The sequence below is a fragment of the Python bivittatus genome, unplaced genomic scaffold (genome assembly GCF_059951505.1).
Source record: "Python bivittatus isolate LINGU-HERP-01145 unplaced genomic scaffold, Pbiv_v1 ctg000980_np1212, whole genome shotgun sequence".
NCBI classification, from domain to species: Eukaryota; Metazoa; Chordata; class Lepidosauria; order Squamata; family Pythonidae; genus Python; species Python bivittatus.
In genome coordinates, this window is record NW_028277125.1 from 5,934,021 (window position 1) to 5,955,900 (window position 21,880).

At 39.7% G+C, this 21,880-nt stretch overlaps 1 protein-coding gene across 1 annotated transcript; it reads left to right on the forward strand.

Annotated features, from left to right (window-relative positions):
- The first annotated feature begins 908 nt into the window (after positions 1-908).
- On the forward strand, positions 909-19,932 carry LOC103061770 (cytochrome P450 2J5-like). The gene is made up of 9 exons (XM_088131750.1): positions 909-1,079; positions 6,365-6,527; positions 9,232-9,381; positions 10,449-10,609; positions 13,010-13,186; positions 15,101-15,242; positions 15,917-16,104; positions 16,654-16,795; positions 19,727-19,932. The coding sequence occupies exons 1-9, from the start codon at positions 909-911 to the stop codon at positions 19,930-19,932; spliced, it is 1,500 nt and encodes a 499-aa protein (XP_087987876.1).
- The last annotated feature ends 1,948 nt before the right edge of the window (positions 19,933-21,880 follow it).

Genomic DNA, 21,880 nt, shown 5'->3' on the forward strand with positions numbered 1-21,880 from the left:
GTGCCTGCTTGCTTTAGCTGGCATCTGGGATGACCTTCATGCCTTGAGTGACCATGCTAGGAATACAAACGTTTCGGATATAATCCCAATGTTCTTCACTCATCCCTCCCTGGAATACCCTCCTGCCATGATGAAGCAGCACAGCAGGATTTGCCTGGTGGGCTGGGGCAAAAGCAGCAAGGGAAAGAAACTCATGTATTCTATACCACTGAGAGTCACTTTGGTGAATGAGGCAACTTATACATTAATGAAATCAGTAAAGGAATAACAAGCAGCAAAGCGATTTGAGGAGAGAACTGGGAGATTCTGGGTTCTCCTAGGAAAGGATACTTGTGGAATGATCCTAGAAACCAAGTGAACCCCCAGTCATTCCTAGAGCTCTACGGTGTACCCAAGGAGAAAACAAAACACCTGTGAGCTTCAAAAAAAAAAATCTTTAAAAGATTCAGCTTTCAGACTGTGCTCAGAATGAGAGACATGAAGACTTCCAAGGGGATGCACAAGACATAATACTGGACTAGATAATAGCTCTGGGACCCAACAAGACTCTCCTTTAAATTCAGGTAGATTTCATGGACAGATGGTACACCATTATTTTCAAATGATTCTGGCAAAATATCACATTAGGAACAAACTGGGTTAAAGAGCCCTTGCTTAAAAAAAAAAACCTTCCTCTGCTATTTGAATGACACATTGTCAGAACTAACCTCATTAATGTGAATTACTGTGATAATAGCTTGTTGACAAACCCCAGTCCTAATTGGATAAAGCATTGAAAGACATATTGCCATTTTTTTCCAAACCACGAAGTACGTAAAACAGGAAGACAAGCAAAAAGCTGCAGAGAAAGGTATAGAACCACCTCCAGATCAACTAGAGAGTGTCAAACAGAAGGAACCAGCTGGACAATGATGGAGATCGGGGCATTTTTGCTTCCTCTGCTGCTTGCTCTGCTGATTCTGTTCTTCCTGAAACAACTCTGGTCCCGAAGACATTTGCCTCCCGGTCCTTTGGCTCTGCCTCTCATTGGGACCTTTTGGGCAAATGGGTTTTGGCTTCGTGAAGATTATTTCCTTAAGGTATTTCATTCTAAATAATCAACCAGTAATAAGTAACATAATTCTCAATTGTTTTCTTTGTACTGTAGTTATGGACAAATGTATTAACCTAGTAAAATGTTCTGGCAGGATGAGGAATACAATTAATCAAGTCATAGTGATGAAACCTGATTAATTATTTTCCTCATCATGCTAGAATATTCAAGTCAAGACCTGCTTGCCACCATTTCACAGGGCAGGATGTGAAATAATGGGGCTGAATTTTAAGAAAGCAGATTCTAGTTCAATCTTACCAAGAAACCTTTGGTTACAGAACCAATTCTCCAGAGAGAGGGTGGCTTCCCCTTCGCTCTGTTCAAAGGGCGGCTAGACATCCCTCTGTTGAAGAGGCTTTGATTTGTATTACTGCAGTGGACAATAGGTAGAACCTGATAGCCTAAAGGTCTCTTTCCAATTCTGCAATTCTATCATGATAACAATGGTAATGAGTTCAAACTTCCCTAAATGTCAAATGTTGTATAGTCACAAGGAAGATAAGAATACATGTCATATATAAGAAACTTATAATCAGTATTTGCTGTCTCCAGTAACATGGAATGAGAGGCCCTAAGTTACATGTGGGGGCTTTAGCTTGCAGGAACATTAAACAGAAGTAAAAGCACAAGAGGCATGTTATATATAACAGAAACCATTGCTATCGAGCTACTGAAGGGGTTTCCAGGTAGAAACAAAGCTAGACCATGTCCTTTCTTTGATCAAAATAGTCAATTTTGCCAGCTCTGCCAATTCCATTAATTTCAATATCCATTCTTCTGTTGTGGGTATTTGTAAGTCTTTCCTTTAGACATCTTAGCTAATTTATCCAGTGTCAAATACCAATGACACATCATTTTATTAAAGTTTTCTTTTAAGTGATAGTTAAGAGTCAACCTCAAGCCTTTATTCCACAGGATTTCCCATTATTCCAACATAGTATATCCAAAAATATTTGCCCACTTAAACATACAGTCCTTAACATATAAATCTTCCATTTCATCTTCAACAAAAGTTTGTATATTTTAGCAATAACATATTCATTATTAGTACATAAAGCATATTCAGAGTCAGTTTTCTCACATGTAATTTCGTAACTTTTCTTATCCACTTTAAATCTTTCAAGCAGTTGTACATAAGGAAACTATTGACAGGTATAACCTTCCAATTCTAATTCTTCCGTCTTCTTCAGTTTAGGTCGTTTTTCAGAGAACAATAATAAATTCGCATATGTCAACCATGCTTGTTTAAATGCCATTTCTCTTCTCTAAGAAGCTTCTTGAGGTGACAACCACAAAGGCATTTTAGGAGTCAATCTTACTTTCTATCTATTCCAAATTCTCAGTATAGCACATCTAATAAAATGATTCCTGAAATCAATATTAACTTTTGCTTTGTCACACCATAAATATCCATGCCATCCAAATCTTAAATCACGTCCTTCTAATTCCAATAACCTCTTGTTGTTTAGAGTCACCCACTATTTCATCCGTACAAGACAACAAGGATCAACATATAATTTTAAATCTGGAAGACATAACCCACCTCTTTCTTTAGATTCCTGTAAAAGTCTGTATTTTATCCTTGCTTTTTTATCTTCCCATATGAATTTAGACATATCTTTTTGCCATTGTTTAAATGGTATATCAGTTGTCAATATCAGCATTGTCTGGAAAAGAAATAACATTCTAGGTAAAACTTTCATCTTACTTACTGGAATTCCACCAAACAATGAAAATTGTAACTTTTCCCATCCCAATAGATCTTTTTGATATATTTCCAAACTTTCACATAATTACTTTGATGCAACATACCATTCATATTATTCAGTATAATCAACAAGTATTTAGGCTTTTTCTCAATTTTAAGACCAGACCTTTTCATCAATATTTCTTAATCATGTATAGTCATATTTTTAACCAGTCTTTGTTTTTTGTTTATTTACCTTAAATCCAGCTAATATATCGAAGTCTTTCAGTTTGTTCATCAAGTATTACATTCCATTTTGTGGGTCCTGTAAAATTAAAACTAAATCATCCACAAAAACTCTCAGTTTTTAAACCTCTCTTTTGATTTGCAGACCATTTTTATCCCCCTCCTGCCTAATATCTCTATTTAACACTTCCAGAACTAAAATAAAAAGCAAAGGGGACAAATAATGGTTAATACCGAAATATTCCAAAAGGTGGGTGACGTGGCAGAGAAGGCCTACCTTCTGGGGCCCACCAAGCATAGGTCCCTGGCAGATGGTACTCACAGTAGACCCTCTCTGCCAGATTGATATATTCCTATCACAGTGATGATGATTCTGATATAGTCTGTATCAGAGTCACCATCACTGTCAGAATTGGGTCCTGCTAATAAATCTGGTCTGCAGCTAAAATGTAGTAGAATTCCTTAAAATCCTCCCCAGTTGGAATTGGGGTGGAATTATGTAAACCAACCTCTAGAATTTCCCTCTCCATCCAATGTTTACACCTGTCTTCAAATATTTCCATGTAATTCAATGGATTCCAGTTATTTTATTTCTGAGTCCTTCCTAAATTACTTTCACACCTTTGTTTCTTCACACACAAGAAGCATTATAGCCTGCAATTTAATCATTTGTATGGAGGGTTTGCACTCAACTAGGATGTGGGAGCTCCAGATGAATATTAACAAAGGCATCAGAACCTTTTTTATGTGTTTCTTATAATGAAGGCCTAGTTTAAAACAAAAACAAAAAACAGAAACACATACTAATTCTAATTCAGCAAATTCAGCCAATTATATTGGCTACAGGTCTACTGACATAATTTCTGAATATCTACTCAAAATTAAACCTTACTAAATTGAAGGGCCTTATTGTCAGGGAAGTGTTCTCTAAAACCTCAGCCTAAGAATAGCAAATCCTTTAAAAACACTGAATTTGGCAAACATAACTAAGCCTAATAATATGGTTAACTATCATCACATTAGTGCGTTCAGCATCAGACCCTTCTCCATAAAAGAGCCATTGCTACCCCAAGAACAACAATAAGCTCTTGAAGAGTATTCAGAAGCTTCAGTTGGTGCAAAATGCAGTGGTGTGGGCAGTTATGTGCACACCTAGATCTGCGCACATTACACCTCTGCTCCACAAGCTGCATTGGTTGCCACTTTGCTTCTGGGTGTGATGCAAGATGCTGGTGAGGATCTATAAAGCCCTAGATGGCATGCAGCCTCTCCCAGTACATCCACCTGTCCCATCAGGTCCTGCAGAAGAGGCCTGTTGCTGGTTCCATCCACTAGAGAATGTCTTCTGGCAGGACCCAGGAGGAGGGCCTTTCCTGCTGCTGCACCCACCCTATGAAACATCATTCCCTCTGCCCCCAGGGTCAGCCTGGCCCCGACCTTGCTCCCCGAAGAGCTGGCTTTGCCAACTGGCCTGGGGATCAGACAGTGATGTGGAGACCATAAGTTGGCTGTTCTGTTCTTGAATGCCTATGGTTTCCCAGTGAGTGCACTGTATACTTTTGTTTAATTGTTTTTAATGTTTGAAATATTTGTGTGCCTGCTGTATTTTTTTTTTTAATGGTACTCTTTATGTTTTAATTTTAAGCTGCCCAGAGTTAGGAATGTGAGACAGGCGGCTATATAAATTGAATAAATAAGTAAATATATCCTGCACCAGGGCCATCTGCAGGGGCTCAAAAAAGTCAAGATTTTGTCTAGATAATGAAGCCTACATTCTCCTTCTGGATTCCACTATTTAATCAGAAAATCAGAGGTAAAACGATTGTACAACTCAAGATGTAGGTTCAAAACCCATAACATTCAGGATGTCATAGCAGATTCTTTTAAAGTGATTGAGAACTGTAGAATTATTTTGGGATGCTAGAATGATACACAAGCATCAGGAGTCTATCCCAAGGAAGCACAAACAGGATTTTAGTTAAACTAATGTATCTGCAAGCAACAGTTACACAGAGCAGAACAAGAATGGGGAAAAAGAGAGTTTAAAACTTGGGAAAGTTTGTACACATTTGCCTGTTCATGACTGTCTTCCAAGCAAAACTTGTGCATTTTTAGAGAAATGATTCAGTTGGAGAGAGAAAAAGCTCATTCCCTTTCTCTTGCTGGTCTGAGAGAGCCCAGTGAACACTTTACAATAGTAGCAGTTGAATTAGCCCCTGCTACATTTTGCAAAATCATGCTGGTGATCCTCCTTCTCATTAAGGATCTGCTTCTCGACTCATGTTCCTTTCCTCTGAGACTAATTTAACCATTTTTTTTTCTTTCTGTCTATGAGTGGCATCATACAGGAGGAAACCCCTTCCTTTCCCCTGAATAGATTTTCTAATTTCAGCTCAGGAATAGTTTCTGTTGCCAGTTCAGAGGTACTCTGAAAGGAGCAGCAATACACCAGCTGTTCAGTATCACTTCTGCATCAAGAATATATTTGCAGCCTCTTGTCTCCAGCTCTTCCGTCTTTCTCTGGAGCCAGAGAAGTTGCTTCTGCCACACCCTCCGGCTCCTGGAGAGCAAATTGCAGATGGCAGCCCTGAGAGCAATGCAGGTTCACCAGGATGCCTTTGTTCTCTGCTGCAGGTGACTTCTGTCCCCGCCAGCATGTTAAGGTGCCCTGGAGTCTGAAAGGGTGTTACCAGACTCTCTCTGATGTTGGGCTACTATAGTCTAGTATGGCTCTCCTGCACAATATCATATATCACAAGGAAGTGGTTCACTTGTGAGCAATTTTAATTCAGTTGCAACCCATCAGATGAAGAGTAATATTCAGGGCAGCTTAAAACCTCTAGAACATCAATACAGATATTCTAAAATTGTCAATGCAGCTGTCAGCTGGAATGTTGGGGAGTTGATGGCCTAAGAAAGCAGAGAGCAAAGGGGTTGAGAAAGCTGCTGAAAACCATCCAAACTGTAGTGCTCAAAAGGATAAGCTGTTTCAGACAATGATTGGCTCACGTATCTGTCTATCACAGAAGGACTGGGCAGTCAGAAGATCACCGTCATCAAAGGCAAGGGAGGAGGGAGCAAACAAGTGGGAGAGGGTGTATTTCAAGTAGAAGCATAGAAGAAGGAACAGCCAAGGAGGATAAAAGAAAGTACATAAAGAAGTTCTTGGCAGGGACCTTGGGGGGGGGGGGGGGAGGGAGAATTCTAAAGAAAATAGAATTGCATATAGTGAAAAGTCTTAGAACCAAGGATTAAGGAAAGACTGTAGGTGACATATTAACTGTAAATAATCTATTTTATTTGATTGTGACATTTCTCATCTTTGATTCACCTGGCAGGATAAAAAACGATATGGAAATATATACACCGTGTTTTTAGGACATACCCCTGCAGTAGTGCTGTCTGGATTCAAAACTGTGAAAGAAGGAATGACCAGCTTCTCAGAAGAATTCTCTGATAGACCAGATGATCCTTTCATGAATGTTTTAGCGAAAGGAAGGGGTAAGTGCAAATGGTAAGAATAACCATCACACTGTTCCAATTTGTGGTAGTATTATGCACAGGACAGAAAAAGAGTGAGACATAGTAAACAAAATGATTTAAAGGCATGAGATAAGCAAAAGAAATATTGCTCAATCCACTTTACACCAAATTATTATGCATGTCCATAGCTTTCTATCTGTTCCATTAGAGGCATATGTTGATTCAGACATTGCCTCTTTGTATTATATTCGTGATGGTTTTAACTGTTTTTATGATTGTTCACTGCCCAGAGTCAGTTGTCTGAGATGGGTGGCTATAGAAATTGAATAAAATGAATAAATAAATAAATGTTATAAGGACATGCTCTTATTACATTTATTAATCTATTCAACAACAGAGTGAGTTACTAGAAGATAATCTGAGAGGCGCTCTGATGTGGAATGGGAAAAAGCATATTTTGGTTGCATAGGATATATCTAACACTGAGGTATAAGCTTTCAGTACTTTCAATGTACAAGAATTAGGTTTAGTTGGGATCTATTCCAACCTTATAAAAGTTCTCAAATTTGAATAAAAACTACAGCCTTAATTATCCTACCCAAAACCAAAGTAAAATGATATTCAAAAAATCAATGTAATATATCTAGAAAATCCATAGCAGGAACATAATAATTCATTAAGGCGTAAGATTCATTAAAATATTTAATCACCAATATTTTAAAAATCACTTATTTCTTGTTCCATCACAGATTTTGAACACTGTTAATCAAAATTAGTATTCCTCAGCAAAAATTTGAATTTTCACTTTTGTATACTTTCCCATCCTATTCTCTAGAAAAGAGTTCCTTCTAACTGTAGCTGTTGGAGGACTCATGCTTATAACCTGCTGTGGTGTTGGAAGACAGCAACCTTCTCTCATTCTTAGTATGACAGTAATTGATTGAAATTGGAGAGGGGAGGGGAGGGGAGGGGAGGGGAGGTGTATATAAGATGGAATGGAAAGGGTAGGGGTGAACAGGCAAACTAGTTTGGTGGTTTTGTGGTATGAGCCAGATTTCTATGGTAGTCAACAGAGGGAGGCATGATGATTAGAACTGGCCATACCAGAATAAATGTGATCAGCAATTTGGTGCATGTCTCCATTTCTGGACCTCTATCTCTTGGGGGCATGGGGGTCAGATTGCTAGTACCCTTGCTCTCAGGCTACTGTAGGTAAATAATAGGTCCATGTGGAATAAGACCTCATCCATTTCTTGACGAACTGAAATTTCTTCTCCAACTTCTGACTGATAAGTGATTCATTTAAGGGAATCCAAATTTGTATTGAATCCAAATTTAAGCAATTGGTTAATTAAGGATTAGAAACTGCTCCTTTTATAATAATACAACTTACTAATATCATGATAAAAGTGCACTTCTCTATCTTCCCGATTTATCTCTTCCAGCTCATCAGCTTTTCAAAGAATATTGCCCCTCATATGGGCATTAACAAACTTAATATATCCTGGGTTCTACTACCTTGTTTGTGTAACTTTATGAATTCTATCAGTGATATTAATGAAGCCTAGGAAATAATCATTCTGCCATTTAGCAATGAAGCGAACAATGTTAGTTTTGCAATATTTTCTATGACTCTTGCACTCAAACGTTTCATCCTGAAGATCAGCCATACATGATCTAATATCCAAAAGATTTTGAGTCTTTTTTTTTTAATATAAGGAATCTGAACATTTATCAATTTCACTAGGACTATCAACAATGTCATACACTTGTTTAGACATTTCCTTAATTTGTTCATATGTAATAAAACTGATATTCCTTTCTTGTCATTACTTAGTTTGTTCAATTGTTTTGTACCCTTCCATCTTGCACTTTGACAGACTCCTGTTCTCCAGCTCCTTAATTTGAAGCTTGATTTTTTTTTATAAACTATTGATTCTTTTTTATATAACTTGCTTAAATAGGTCAGGTGAAGGCTATCACATCTGGCTCACAATATACTAAGCTTGATTAGTTTTAGCCAAACTTTTCTTATGATTTTGTTTCATCGTTTGTTCATTTATTGCTGGCTCACCTGCAAAGTAATTTGCACTCAGGCCCATAAAACCAATTAAAAATATTGTACTTAATCATTGACAGATAAATGCAATAGTAACTTGATTAAACTGGGTGAGTAGAAAAGCCATTTGCCTATTTTCCTGGTTAATTTCAATCTTGTGGGAGGGAGTCGCCCAGGGAATCTGCCGCCACTGAGAAGATCCTGCCTCTTGTCCCTGCCAACCAAATGGATCTTAGTGGCAGCACTGCAAGTAGGACCTTCGGCTGCTCTGGGCAAGTCAACAAGAGTATAGGTCATTCTGCCACACAAGAAAATGAAAAATATAAAATGTGTATGATGCCTGTGACATATGTTCTTGTACATGAACGATTACATTGTCTCAGAGGCTTTTGAGGTCCATCATACAAGTTAGAGGTTGGCAAGGACTGCACCTTTGTACACCATACCACATATGTCTCCCAGTGTTCATGTGACTCCCAAAATGAAGAAATATTTTTAAATAAAACCACATGGCCAGAATCTTACAAAATTGAAATGTGTCACAAGGGTTTGGTATTCCCACCTGAAATCCAGAGAGAATTTTTTTAGCAAGAACTAGACCTAACCACATTTTAATATTAATGATATCAGAAATAATTTATCACTATCTGCTGATGCCCTCAGGAATTTTTCTTTCAAATGGCCACACCTGGAAACAGCAGCGACACATCGGCATCACTGCTTTGCGGAAGCTGGGCCTGGGGAAAAAAAGCATTGAGCATCAAATAGAAGAAGGAGCTCAGAAGCTGGTAGAGATCTTTACAGAAACAAAAGGTAGACAATTTGGGGTAATGACAATGGCTCAAGTCCCTGTCTGCAGAAGTCTTTACATTCTATATACTACTAAAACTCTCATGTCTGTAACCTTCAAATGGGCAAAATGGTGCATCATAGGGCAACAATTTTTGAACCAAGTTACTTCAAATGGGCTAACTTATAGAATGCATCCAAAATCCAGGACCTACAACTCCCGCTTGATTGAAATTGAGGAAATTTGTGGCCGCCTCAGCACTGCTGTGGTGCTGCACCACCATCAGCCCAGGTCACATGATTGTCATGGGTGTATCCCCAACCTCTTCCTTGCCTCCATCTGTCCCCTCCGCCCAATCGGCTGGCAGCAAGGCCCAACTGGCAAGCGGCAATTGGCTGCTTTGGAACTGAGGCCAAAATCTGAAATATGAAATAAGGGAGTTAGTTGGATGCCTGCTGGCAAGGTAGGGCTGGCTGGGTGCTGTTGGCGGTCAACGGGTCAGCCCTCTCCCTCAAGAGAAGCAACCCTTGGGGAAAAACCAGAATGGGAAGATTTTCCTTGCAGTCTGCGGCACCCTTTCTTCCACCTTCCCTCAGCAAAATGGCAGGCAGTTCCATGTGTTAGCAGAGGAGGAGGGGGCAGCTTCATAGGTGCTGTTCTCAGGGTTGTGAAGGGAGGACAAATGGCACAAGCCTATATTTATAGGATGATGGGAGGGGGAGGGAGGAAGGAAGGAAAGAAGGGAGGGAGAGAGGAAGGAAGGTTTCTGCTACTCCCTGCAGCTTCCCACAAGCAAAGTAAAAGGGGAATGTGGGAGGAAGTCGCAAGTCGCTCAGAGTCCTAATACTTTTTTGCTGTTGGTCATTCTATTTCTCTGTTTAGCTAAGGAAATATCTCTGAAACAATGACCTAATGGGTCACAGGTTGTCTAGTTTCAAATAAAAACAGATCTATTTGATGGAGTTTTAACTTTTAAAAAAGTTGACAGAGTTCCCAATTCTCTTCCCTCATCTCCTTAGAAGTCCTGTTCTTTGCTATTAACAAGTGAACAGGAGAGGCTGAATTAATTATAACATATCTTCATTTGCAGGAGACCCATTTGACCCTTCATTTCCAGTAATAAATTCAGTTTCTAATGTCATTTGTGCTTTGAGTTTTGGACATCAGTTTGCTCCTGAAGATGAAAACTTCCAGAAGCTAGTTCAAGCCATGAACATTCTTGTGAAATTCAGTGGTGACGCTTTTCATATGGTGAGTAATGCTTTCAACTAAAGAGACAAACATCCCCCAAAACTTATCTTTCTTCCAATATTTTCATGGAATCATAGAATGCAAGGCATGGAAGAAGCTTGGAAATCATCTAGGGTACTTCTATCCCCAGTATGTGTGTGTGCCTTCGTGTCAGTCTTGACTCCTTGGGACTGCCTGGACAGGTCTCTGCAGTTTTCTTGTCAAGATGTTATGGAAATACCCTCTTCCTAGAGCTGAGAGAGAGGGACTGGCCAAGGTCACCCACTTGACTTATTGCCTGAGTCAGGACTAGAACTCACGGTGGCTCTCCCCAGTGCAAGAATCCATCATTTCAGTATCACCAACAGACAGCCATCTATTCCATGTTTACACACACACTAGCAAAAGATGGTCCACCACTACCTTGGTCAGTCCATCACTGAAAGGTTCTCACCATTTTTTCCTGACACCCAACCAACATTTGCTTCCTTATAATATACACCTATTGTTTCTGTCCTGTCTTCTGGAACAACTCTGAACCATCCTGCTTCTCTTCTATGTGACACTCCTTCAAATACATGAGGGCAGTGATCACGTCCCCTTGCAGTCTTTCTTTCTCCAGGTTAAACATAGCTCCTTCTTCCAATGGTTCCTTTTAAGTTTTTCCACCAAGTCTCTTGTCATCTTAGCCGCCCTTCCCCAAATACACTTCAATTTCTAAATCTTGTTCCTAAAGGACAGTGGAGAGAAGTAGATGCAATATTCTAGTGGGCTCTGAATAATGAGGAATAAAGATGAACAATGATATCTCGTGATCTTAATACTAGACTTCTGCTGATCTATCCTAGGACTACATTTCCTTTTCTGGCAGCTGCATCACATTGTTGGCTTATGGTCAGCTAGTCATCCAACAAGACAGCTAGATTTTTTTCACATGTATTGTCTCCCATAATACATACATACATATATATATACATACATATATGCCTTTGATTTTTCCTACCTGTATGTAAGAATGATCTCAATTAGCTCTGTACCAATGTCCAACCCATATTTCACCATCTTCTCCATTAGGATCTCATGTGAAACTTGGTCAAACACTTGGCTGAAGTCAAGATACACTAAGTCCAAGGTCTGCCCACATTTTTAGCTAGGTAATTACATACGCACACAGCGCCTTAACTTTCCACTCACACAACTCTGGGTGGGTCTGTATTGGGACTATCACTCCACACAGTATCTTGGAATAGCACTAAATAGTCCTTTTCTCCATGAAACCATACTGCGACTCTATTAGTCAACCCATAAATCAGCCCTACGCTCCAAGGATGTGTCGATCAAGTCTAGTCCTGGAATATGACAGTGACACCCTTGCCAAATTGTCCCCTGAATCTAAATCTTTTTTCTGGATTCTAGAAAACAGAGCACCTCACAGAGGTCCATCATATCACCTGTTCACCTTGTTGAGGAGAATCACATGTTTATGCTATGCAAAGCACCTCATTCAGGTGACGCTGAGCTGCCTGAGAAAGGCTTAATCCCCAGTAATGATTGCAGCAGTCAACTGGTGGAAGGATGGGAAGGCTGAAGAAAAGCCCGCTTGGATTACACGTGAAATAGAGAATTGTGCTTTCATTTAGTTGGCCAAGAGTTTGAATATGAACCCTGGAGAAGGGAATCAATACAACTCTGAAATGAATCTATCTACCCATCATCCATCCATCTGATTTATTTAGCCCCCCCCCCCCCATCTCACACAAATGTCTCTGGGTGTTTTACAAGATTAAAACACACAAACCCACCAGTCATAACTCCAGCCCCTAAGGATAAACAATGACCTCACTGGCCATCAATAATAACAGAGTTCATCTACTCACCTGACCCAACATTTTTTTGGAAGCAGTCAGGTCTTCAATGCCTTGTGAAACCCTAACAGGATTGGGGCATCTGAATCTCTTTGATTAGAGATGCCCATTTTTGATCCCAAAGATTATCCTGAGGTGCCAACTCAAGTGTTCTAGACCACAGAGTAGCAGACTGTGAAAATCCCACCCATGTAATTAATGTATTATTTAGTCTGGCATGTGAATCTAGTTGGGCAAATGTATTAAATCCCAGCTAAGTTAGCCATAGCTGAGCATATTTACAAATGCTCCAGTAGACAATAAGAGAATTATTTATAATAATGTATCTGCCGCCAACATTATCTGCTTTCTAGAAGAGGTGGGAAACAGCGTTTTTCTACATGGCTTTCGGAGTGTGAGACCATGCATTGTTTACCATGTTTTAATATTTGTGTTTGATTATAATATTTGTGTTTGACTATTAAGTGCTGTCTGTTACTGTGAGCTGGTGAGAGTCTTTTAAAATTTTGATGGGAAATCAATCAATCAATAACTTTTGCTCTTCCTTTTCTATTAGATGTATGATGTGTTTTCACGGTTAATGAACTACCTCCCAGGGCCTCACAAGGAGGCCATGGCTTCTGCAGAGTTGATCCTTTCCTTTGTAAGGGAGGAAATAGAGAAACACAAGGAATTCCACTCTCGGCATGAGCCACAAGATTTCATTGATCACTATCTTCTTCAGATGGAGAAGGTATGGGTTTCTTGTAGTTCAATACACAGGCAAGGAATTATTACATTCCTTGCTATAAGTAAACCTGAGGAGCTACTGATACTGTGTCCCTTTATCTTGGATTTCTTTTTCTTTTTCATTCGGCTCCCATTCTGAATTTACCCCATGCCAAATTCAGGTTGCTTCTGAATAAGACCTATATGTACCTCTGCTCTCATTAGACATGGAAGGTTATTTGCAGGGGGGGAGGCAGAAATCAGTGGCTTCCATTTGTCACCCTCTCATGTTTGCCTACCACTCCTTTCCCCTTTTCTGGAGAAGTTCCATTAAGAAAGAAAAGAATTAACAGGTTAGGGACTTTTGATTAATTCATACTTGACTCACTCCATGATATGACTGAAGAAGGACAGATACTTTCATAGCCTTGACCATAAGTAAAAATGCAAAATATTTCGATATAAGGAAAAAAGGTTCTCCTCTCCAGTATTTTCAGAAAAAGTCCCAAGATTATTTTTCTGAAGCAACTTTGGTCAATTTGAAGTTACTTTGCCCTGGGATCATCATTTCACATGGTCTGCAGTGTCTCTACAGTGACAAAGCATGGTAGTCCAGTAGTGCATCACAATCAGAAGTCAGGTATGACCTCAGGTATTTGAACTGGGCCACTTTGTTTAATTTGATACCATCAGCCTTGAGTGTCCCATTGGTCTGGTCACCACATTCAAGATATACAGTCTTCTTAATATTGAGCCTTATTCCTAAAGCATTTAGTCACATTCCTCACTTTTGTCTCAGTTACTCGAGGCTGCTTCACAGTCTATCATGGTATCGTCAGCATATAATAGCATCCATGGGTGTGGTGATTATAGGTTTCTGGTTGGTGACCAAACAGAGAAGAAAGGGCAATGTTGAGAGATGGTCCCTTTGTCTATGGGAAAGATGCTTGAACATCTAGTAGCACTTCTTACTGAGCTGATAGCATTGGGATACAGTAGTTGAATCCAGCAGATATATTATATAATTCAAGAGACAGCCAGATGAGGTCATCTGGTCCTTGATCAAACACTTTTTCTAGGTCGAGTGGCATATAATGTAATATTGTTCATGCTGCTTCTCCATCAATTGGCAGGTCACATGTATTGTGTTGGTTGTTCCACAGTTCTTCATGCACTTGAAGTGGTTTGGTGAAAGGTTGGTGATCTCTCAGAGGAATCTAGTACGCGTTCAGAAATTGTCATGGTGTGGCATAGTAGTCAGGTCAGCTTATAGCTTGAGCAGCCTCACACATTGCTTTTGCCTTTCTAAATTGAGATTGCTGTATTGATGTGGCAAGTTCATATTCTTCTACAATGTTTTTGAACATTCTTGTAAGTCATTCTACTCCCTGTGATTCAGGTAGCTTCCATATTTCAGCTGGGATGACATTCAGGCCAATTCCTTGGTTGTTTTTTATCTTGCAGATGGCAAGGGAGACTTATTCAACCAGCTGCCAGATGGTTCATGAGAGATGAGCAGTCCATCTCCCAGGTGGTACACAGGAGGAGAAAACCCATACAAGTTAAATAGCAATTTACTGCTATTATGATCACTGGGGTACCTCCAAATGAGGTCCAGGATTAGTATCCCAAATTAGAAGCTGTAGACCACTGGTAAACATCATCAGGTTCTAACACAAGCTGGCTGAAGAACAAGCATCATCACCGTGCATGATGCTTATCTCTAAAGCTGAACCACTGAATCTCTTTGATCTCGTCTACTTTAAGACAGTATCTTCCTCACTGTGAATATTCCACTCTAATTATTACTCTAATGCATTGATTGTTGTACAAAACCACCAGGACATAACTTATTCTTATCCCTTGGAACATAGAAGGAGTAATAACTACAAGAAAGCTACATAGAATTGTGATTTTCATTTTCCATTTTAAACATTAGAGCAGGAATGACCCCAACTCTACCTACAATGAAGAGAACCTGGCTCAGTGTGTTCTTGATTTTTTTGCTGCTGGAACAGACACAACCTTTGCTACTCTGATGTGGGCACTGCTCCTCTTGGCAAATCATCCCCACATCCAAGGTGAGAGAAATCTGGGCAAAGGAACAAGGGCCGCTCTCACGTTCTAAAACACATAGGAATTATTTGAAATTATTTAAAGTATTAATGGTTATTGAAAGATATAGAGTCAGTTTATCATTCTTCATAATAATTTCCTATGTGGATTCTTGAGCATATAATGAGGAAAGTAAGCATAGCAGGATTAAAGAAAAGCAAAGAATTTACATAGAGAGAACTTTCTTTGATATCCGAAATAAAATATTGAATGATGAACTAAAAACTGGAAATGAACATTTAACACACTTTAAATACAGAAATCTTTTCAGATTTAATACTTGTTTGCAGCTTAAATTATGTGAAGAAATTATTGATTTTTTAAAATGAATCAGATTTCCAAAGTGCTTGGGATTGAATTCTGGAGACTGACTTCTCTGAAGGAGATTCAGTGGAATCTTACAACTAAATCAACAATTTGCATCAAAATTCTGAATCAGTTTGGACTGGATCAAATCAGAGACCAGGAAACACATTTTAAATCTGCACTCCATTAAATTCAAAGGGAGGATGATATTACATTTAATGCTCTGAAGACTATTCTACATCCTAAAGTACTACTGAGGATTAAAATTTGGAAATAAATAGGTGAAATACAATATTGAAAACGAAGCTTCTATTTCCATCATTTTTTTTTCTAGAGAAAGTCCAGAAGGAGATTGAAGATGTGTTTGGCTTCTCAGGGTCAATTTCCTATCAAGATCGGAAGAAACTGCCCTACACCAATGCTGTGCTTCATGAAATGCAGCGTATAAAATATGTCTTGCTATATGGGGCTCCCAGGCAAAGTACAAAGGATGTGAAGATGAGGGGTTACCACATCCCAAAGGTAGAGAAACTTGTTCAGGCTGCACTCCAGGAGTCCAGCATGGAAGGAAAACCACCAGGTGGCCCTTGGACAGAGGCTGTCTGCTCAGGAACTGCCAGCGTACTTGTGCAAAATCAAATGGGCAAGAATAGAATACTGTTTGGGGGTGAGTGGGGGGTTATGGGTCTAAATTCAAACACCTACCAGATTTTAAAGCTAGAACCCTAAATGTTTTACATTTATTCTAGGAAGATGATAAGAGATTAAGGGCTGAACTTAAGTTCAGAACTGTAGTCATGAGTGCCCATGTTTCTTCACTGATATGTCCCCTTCTTGGGACAACCTGGAGTGAAAAAGAATTATGGACCCAGCCCTTTCTTTCAATGGAAGGAAGGGGAGAAAGGAAGCCAAGCTGTTGAGTAGCCACTGCTGTGAGAAACTGCTTTGGGAATGAACAAATGTGGGTCCATAAAGGCAAGCAATGAGCAAATGTTTCATCAATTTTGCTTTGAATGTTTTTCCTTTTTACCTTATGAAGCTGCTCTGTTTAGCCATCTCTGTTTTTTACAGGGGGCTTTTATTATCCCAGACCTGCGCTCTGTTCTTCTTGATCCTGAACAATGGGAGACACCTGAAGAATTCAACCCCAATCACTTTTTAGACAAGGATGGCAAGTTCATCACCCGGGAAGAGTTTCTGCCATTTGGAATAGGTAAATCCAAGAGTCCAAAGCAGCTCCTACCTTATACATTCCCAGAAGCACCACCTCTGACGAGTTCTGAGGTCATCGCGGTCTGAAAATAAAACCAAGGAATCCTCATTCCTTCTAGTTTCAAAACTAAGAGAGTCTGAAGTTCCCCTTAAGCTATGAACTTCATAGTACAAAGGAATACGAGTTATATTTAGGTTGCAGTCTTACACAGTAGAGCTTTGTAAGACATGTACAAGATTGTGCTATTCTCTTTTGGGTTTGGGAGAGAACGTTGAGCTACATCCAAGGAATGCTAACCTAACTGCAGCTTCTTAGTGAAAGATCTGGAGCACAGAGTTATGGTTTTAGATGCATTAAGCTCTGCCACTTTAATGAATGCATCTAGAACCATAACTTTTCCCACCCACAGTCTTTCCAGTCTTGCCTGGTACTGCATGTACACCAGTGAATCCTTCTCCATTGATGGTGAAGGTAGCAAAGGCATAAAAGGCAATGCTTCAACCAGGATAAAGATGAAAACTGATGACTCTTGCTATCTTCCGTCCTGCACAGTTCCATAAATCCCATCACATCCCATTGCCCCCACCAACGGCCACTGCATTGTAATATCCCCTTCTTGCAATCCCCCATAGCCAACCCAGCTACAACAGGCAGGAATTGAGTTAGTATGGTGAGAATCTAAAAGTCATTCACTCATTTGCCATTCCTCCAACCTCACCTTCTTGAATATGGCCCATGATCAGAAAAACACATTCACAAATAAGCAATAACACAGTACCTGAATGACTGTAGAGAGGGAATGTATTCCATAGCCTAGAAGCCACACAGGATTCTAGTTAGCTGGGTTCTGACACTGGAGAAGTTTCTGTGATCCTGGAAACTACTTGTGCAAATCCAAGTTGGGTTTTTCCAAACAGGGTTCTGAAGGGTTCTACCAGGGACTATTGACAATCATACACACACATCTCAAATACACTTTCAAACATCCCAATTACTCCCTGTCTTTATGATGGCTCTTCTCCTCTCACTAGCTGTACACTATCAGCATTTCTTATCACCAATCTTTGCAAGCATCCCTGTAGGAGGCATCTAACTTTCTTTCCCTCTCCACTGTTTCAGTCTTCTGCCTTCCCATAGACATACACAAAAAACCACTTCCTGCCAAGCCCCAAACTCTGACAAACATTTCCCCAAGTGACTAAAAGGCAGCTGAAGGGCTTGTAAGCAGAGAGAGCTAGAAATCCAACTGAGTTTCTACCTTGCTTAGGAGTAGAAAAGCACTTATATGTTGCAGGAACTATTACCTGTAAATCCAGTATCACCTGGGGGTTAACAAGCACTCCCAAACTCCAAACCTGCTCTTTCTGGGAGAGTTAAGTCCCATCCCAAACAAATTCCACTATATTCCCCAATTCCAGCTTTCTCCTTATCAGTTGTACCTCCATTTTTGTCAGCTTGTTTTCCTTCAGCCAACCATTTTTCAAGATGAAGCAACATTCAAGGATACTGGTTATTTCCTTGGAGTTGGGTGGTAAGGAGCCCTAGACATGGAGCTCATCACATACTGGTGTTACTACACTCCCACATTCTGCTCACCTGTCCCACCATCAATGACCCAATCAAATAGTAATCTCCCAGAATCACCTTCTGGGTATAATCCAACAGGAAAGGCTGGAACCACTGTGCCCCCAAAGAACAAAACCAACAGATGGCCCAGAAGGATACTATGGTCAGTGGACTGAAAGCAACTGAGGGAGACAGGAGAATTAGCCCTCCCCACATCCAATTTCTGGCATGACTCATTTGCCAAGATAAACAAAACTGATTCATTAGCATAGACTGGATAAAGCCCCAGCTGAAATGGGTCCAGTTTCATCCAAATGCATCTGGTATTTTCTTTCTTGATCACCTGACATATTTAAAAATGATCTATCATCATAAACCAAAGGGTTGTAACTGCCTGGGACACCTCCATATTTCACAAATCAGCCATGACTCCACAGTAGGCAAGGCATAAATTTCCCTTAGCGTACTCCATCCAGACCTATCAGATACCCGGACCAGACTCTTTTAATGGCCTTTCATCCCTGCAGAATTTGATCTGCAGAAGGTAATCTCCGGTTTCTGCAGAAGTTGATTTCGATCCCTGCAGAATTGCAGTCCATATCTGTCCATGGCAATAAGAGTTATGCAAAGCTTGTTCTTGTTCAGATAGGAAAAAAATGCCAAACCCAGCATCTGGGGCCCAAGAGTAGTTGGGCAGATCCATAGGAGTCACAGCGAACATGACATCCTGGGCCATTCCTCAACTGACAATCTGAACATGAATATTTAAATCCCAGAGGAAAAGAAGTCAAAGGTAGTCCAATGCCACAGTAGCAATTACTCTGATCAGGCCAGGAAGAAAGGCTGCTTTGCAGAGTGTTCTCCCAACATTCCTCCAGACAGACAGCTGTAGCAAGCAAATGTATCACATTGGCAGACTGTCAGAATATGTGTTTGGTCAGTGAAAGGGAATTCCTATAGATCATGTCCATACCACCTTCCTCTACTCCAGCTGTAGCCTGATGCACTGTAGAATAAGTTGGTGGACAGAGAGCTGAGAAAGTGACTTCCCTCTTTTAGGCCAATCTCTGGAAAAACATGCCAGATCAGTTTTTTTCAGGGGTGCATAGCTTTGCCTTTGAAATGGTGTACCATTAGTTTATCCGCTAGTGCAACCTGAGTTCAAGTCATCACCTTGTGGGGTGTCAACAAACTGAGTAAAAGGGAGAAAACACCTCTAGTAATTGAATCTGCTACAAGATACTAGGATTCAACTTGGAAAACATCTGGGGCTCTTACAAATCTTTTCAGATTTTCTTGCTGATCAGGATATACTCTGGAAAATAGAGTATTATTCCCTTTCTACATGCCTTGTCTCATCTACAGGTCAGCGGGTATGTGTGGGAGAGCAGCTGGCAAGAACTGAGACTTTCATCTTTCTGACCAGCCTCTTGAGGGCCTTCAGCTTCCAGCTGCCCAAAGGAGTGAAAGAACTCAATCAGGCACCTGTTGCAAAGGTGATCATGCATCCACACCCTTACAAACTGTGTGCTGTTCCCCACACAGGCATAAAACTTATAAAAACACCATGAAAAACATAACACTAATTACAGTACACTTCTTCAGTATGGTAAATGTTTCCTGTATGCCCATTCACTTAATGTGATATTCTGCCCCTATTTACTCTACATAGAAACTTCTTCAACCTATTGCTGGGTTCACAACATACTTAACCAGGTTAGCGAAAGAGCTGGAGGTTGTGTGTGAACAATATGCTAAGTAAGCTTGTTAAGCTTTACCTTTCTTTCCTTTTTTGTACCAATAAAACATAATACTTTGAGTTTACTCTTAGTACCTTTTTTCTTCCTTCCTTCCTTCCTTCCTTCCTTCCTTCCTTCCTTCTTTTTTTTTTTTTTTTTTGAAATTTCTGATATGGACTTCACATTCTCCCACCGGAAGAAAAGTGAAAGCACATGTGTTTTCCTCAGGCCTTTCATACAGAACAGATCCGGCTGCTTTAAAAATGGGAGGGCAACGATGGTAGTTTCATTCAGCCAAATAAGGATGGGATTGACCCCAGACTCAGTGACATCTAGCAAGTCTTGGACACCAACATTTTTCTTTTAATTTCTCTCCATTGTATTACACAAAATGAAATATTACCTTTCTATTTTTCTAAGATGCCCTAGCCTTTGAAGGTGTGCGTGGCATAGACATTTTCTGAATAATAAATAGATTTCTCTTAGCATGTAAACCTCAATATAACTTACCAATCAACTTGTAAACGAAAATGCACCATATCCCAAATGCTGCAAGAACAGGATACCTACAATTTATCTCATCAACTCACTGAACATTTTTCCAAAGACACAAAAGGAGAGAATGTAAGGTTGCATATTACAATGGTGATGAGTGCACCACTGGGAGAACTGAAAGAACAGGTTAAGGATAGATGGAGACAACCTATCTAAGTGGTCACTAAGAGTCAAAAACAACTTGATGGCACATAATCAAATACTTATGTACTGCAAGGAACCAGTATTACACACTAGAATAATAATGTCAAACAAGGAGGAATTTGTCAGGCTTTCATTACAGGCTGAGCAATCCAATCTATCATAGATTTGACAAAAGTTCTGCACTTTTCTACTCAAGACTGAATTGAGGAAGCCAAGACTGAATTTCACACTGGCATAAATTTATTGTAAAACCAGAGTGTCCTAATAAGATTTATAATTTATGATGTCCTGTGGTGAGGAACAGCACAGATTTTATAAGAATGAGGGTATGTTGTCAACCCAACTCTAGATTCTTTGGAGGCGGGGGTTCTCTCCTTCTGGTAACTGGAAGATGAATGTCTTGAGCAGATTTGTAAAGAAGATAAACAGCTCAGTACTTGCTAACTTATCCTCTAAAGACACATCTGAACCTATGGAAGAAATGGGAAGAATAATTACAAATATCATAGCAAAAGAATCATGAGAAAACAACTAGTGATAACCATCTGAGGATACAGTCTCCCAAAATGCCCTCATGACCATCTGAAAACCTTCCATGCCTCCTCTTTTATCATTTCAACTGGCACTACTCTGAGAACTGGCTGAGACACAAGAGTCATAAGGAATTTTCTCTACGTATATGAAGACCATTTTCATTCTCCCAACATGATTAACTTTATTCCTGAATTGATCTATTATGTAGCTTCATGCAATACACTCAACTATGAACTAAACCAACTGCCTGAATTCACCTAACATACTAAAATCAGTGACTCACATTTACACTAACCAAGCTTCACACTTCATTCAAATGTAGCCATTAGGTCTTAATAGGCCTGGTTAAAATATTGTACACACAGCCGATTGAAAAGCAACTGTTGCATTAATTTATTATATAGTTTGATCATTAAGATAGCATTGCTGCAGCCTAATTCATACAGCACTAGGCACTAATGTTAGGAGTTTAATTCTAGCTTACTGTGTATTATATTAACCCACTTGAAGAGTAGTTTGTAAATCATGTTTCTATAGTTTAGTGTGT

Coding starts and splice junctions, on each gene's coding strand:
- LOC103061770 (XM_088131750.1), top strand. CDS start 909: ATGATGGAGATCGGGGCATTTTTGCTTCCTCTGCTGCTTGCTCTGCTG. Junction 1,080..6,364: donor GTGAAGATTATTTCCTTAAG/GTATTTCATTCT, acceptor TTCACCTGGCAG/GATAAAAAACGATATGGAAA. Junction 6,528..9,231: donor TGTTTTAGCGAAAGGAAGGG/GTAAGTGCAAAT, acceptor TGATGCCCTCAG/GAATTTTTCTTTCAAATGGC.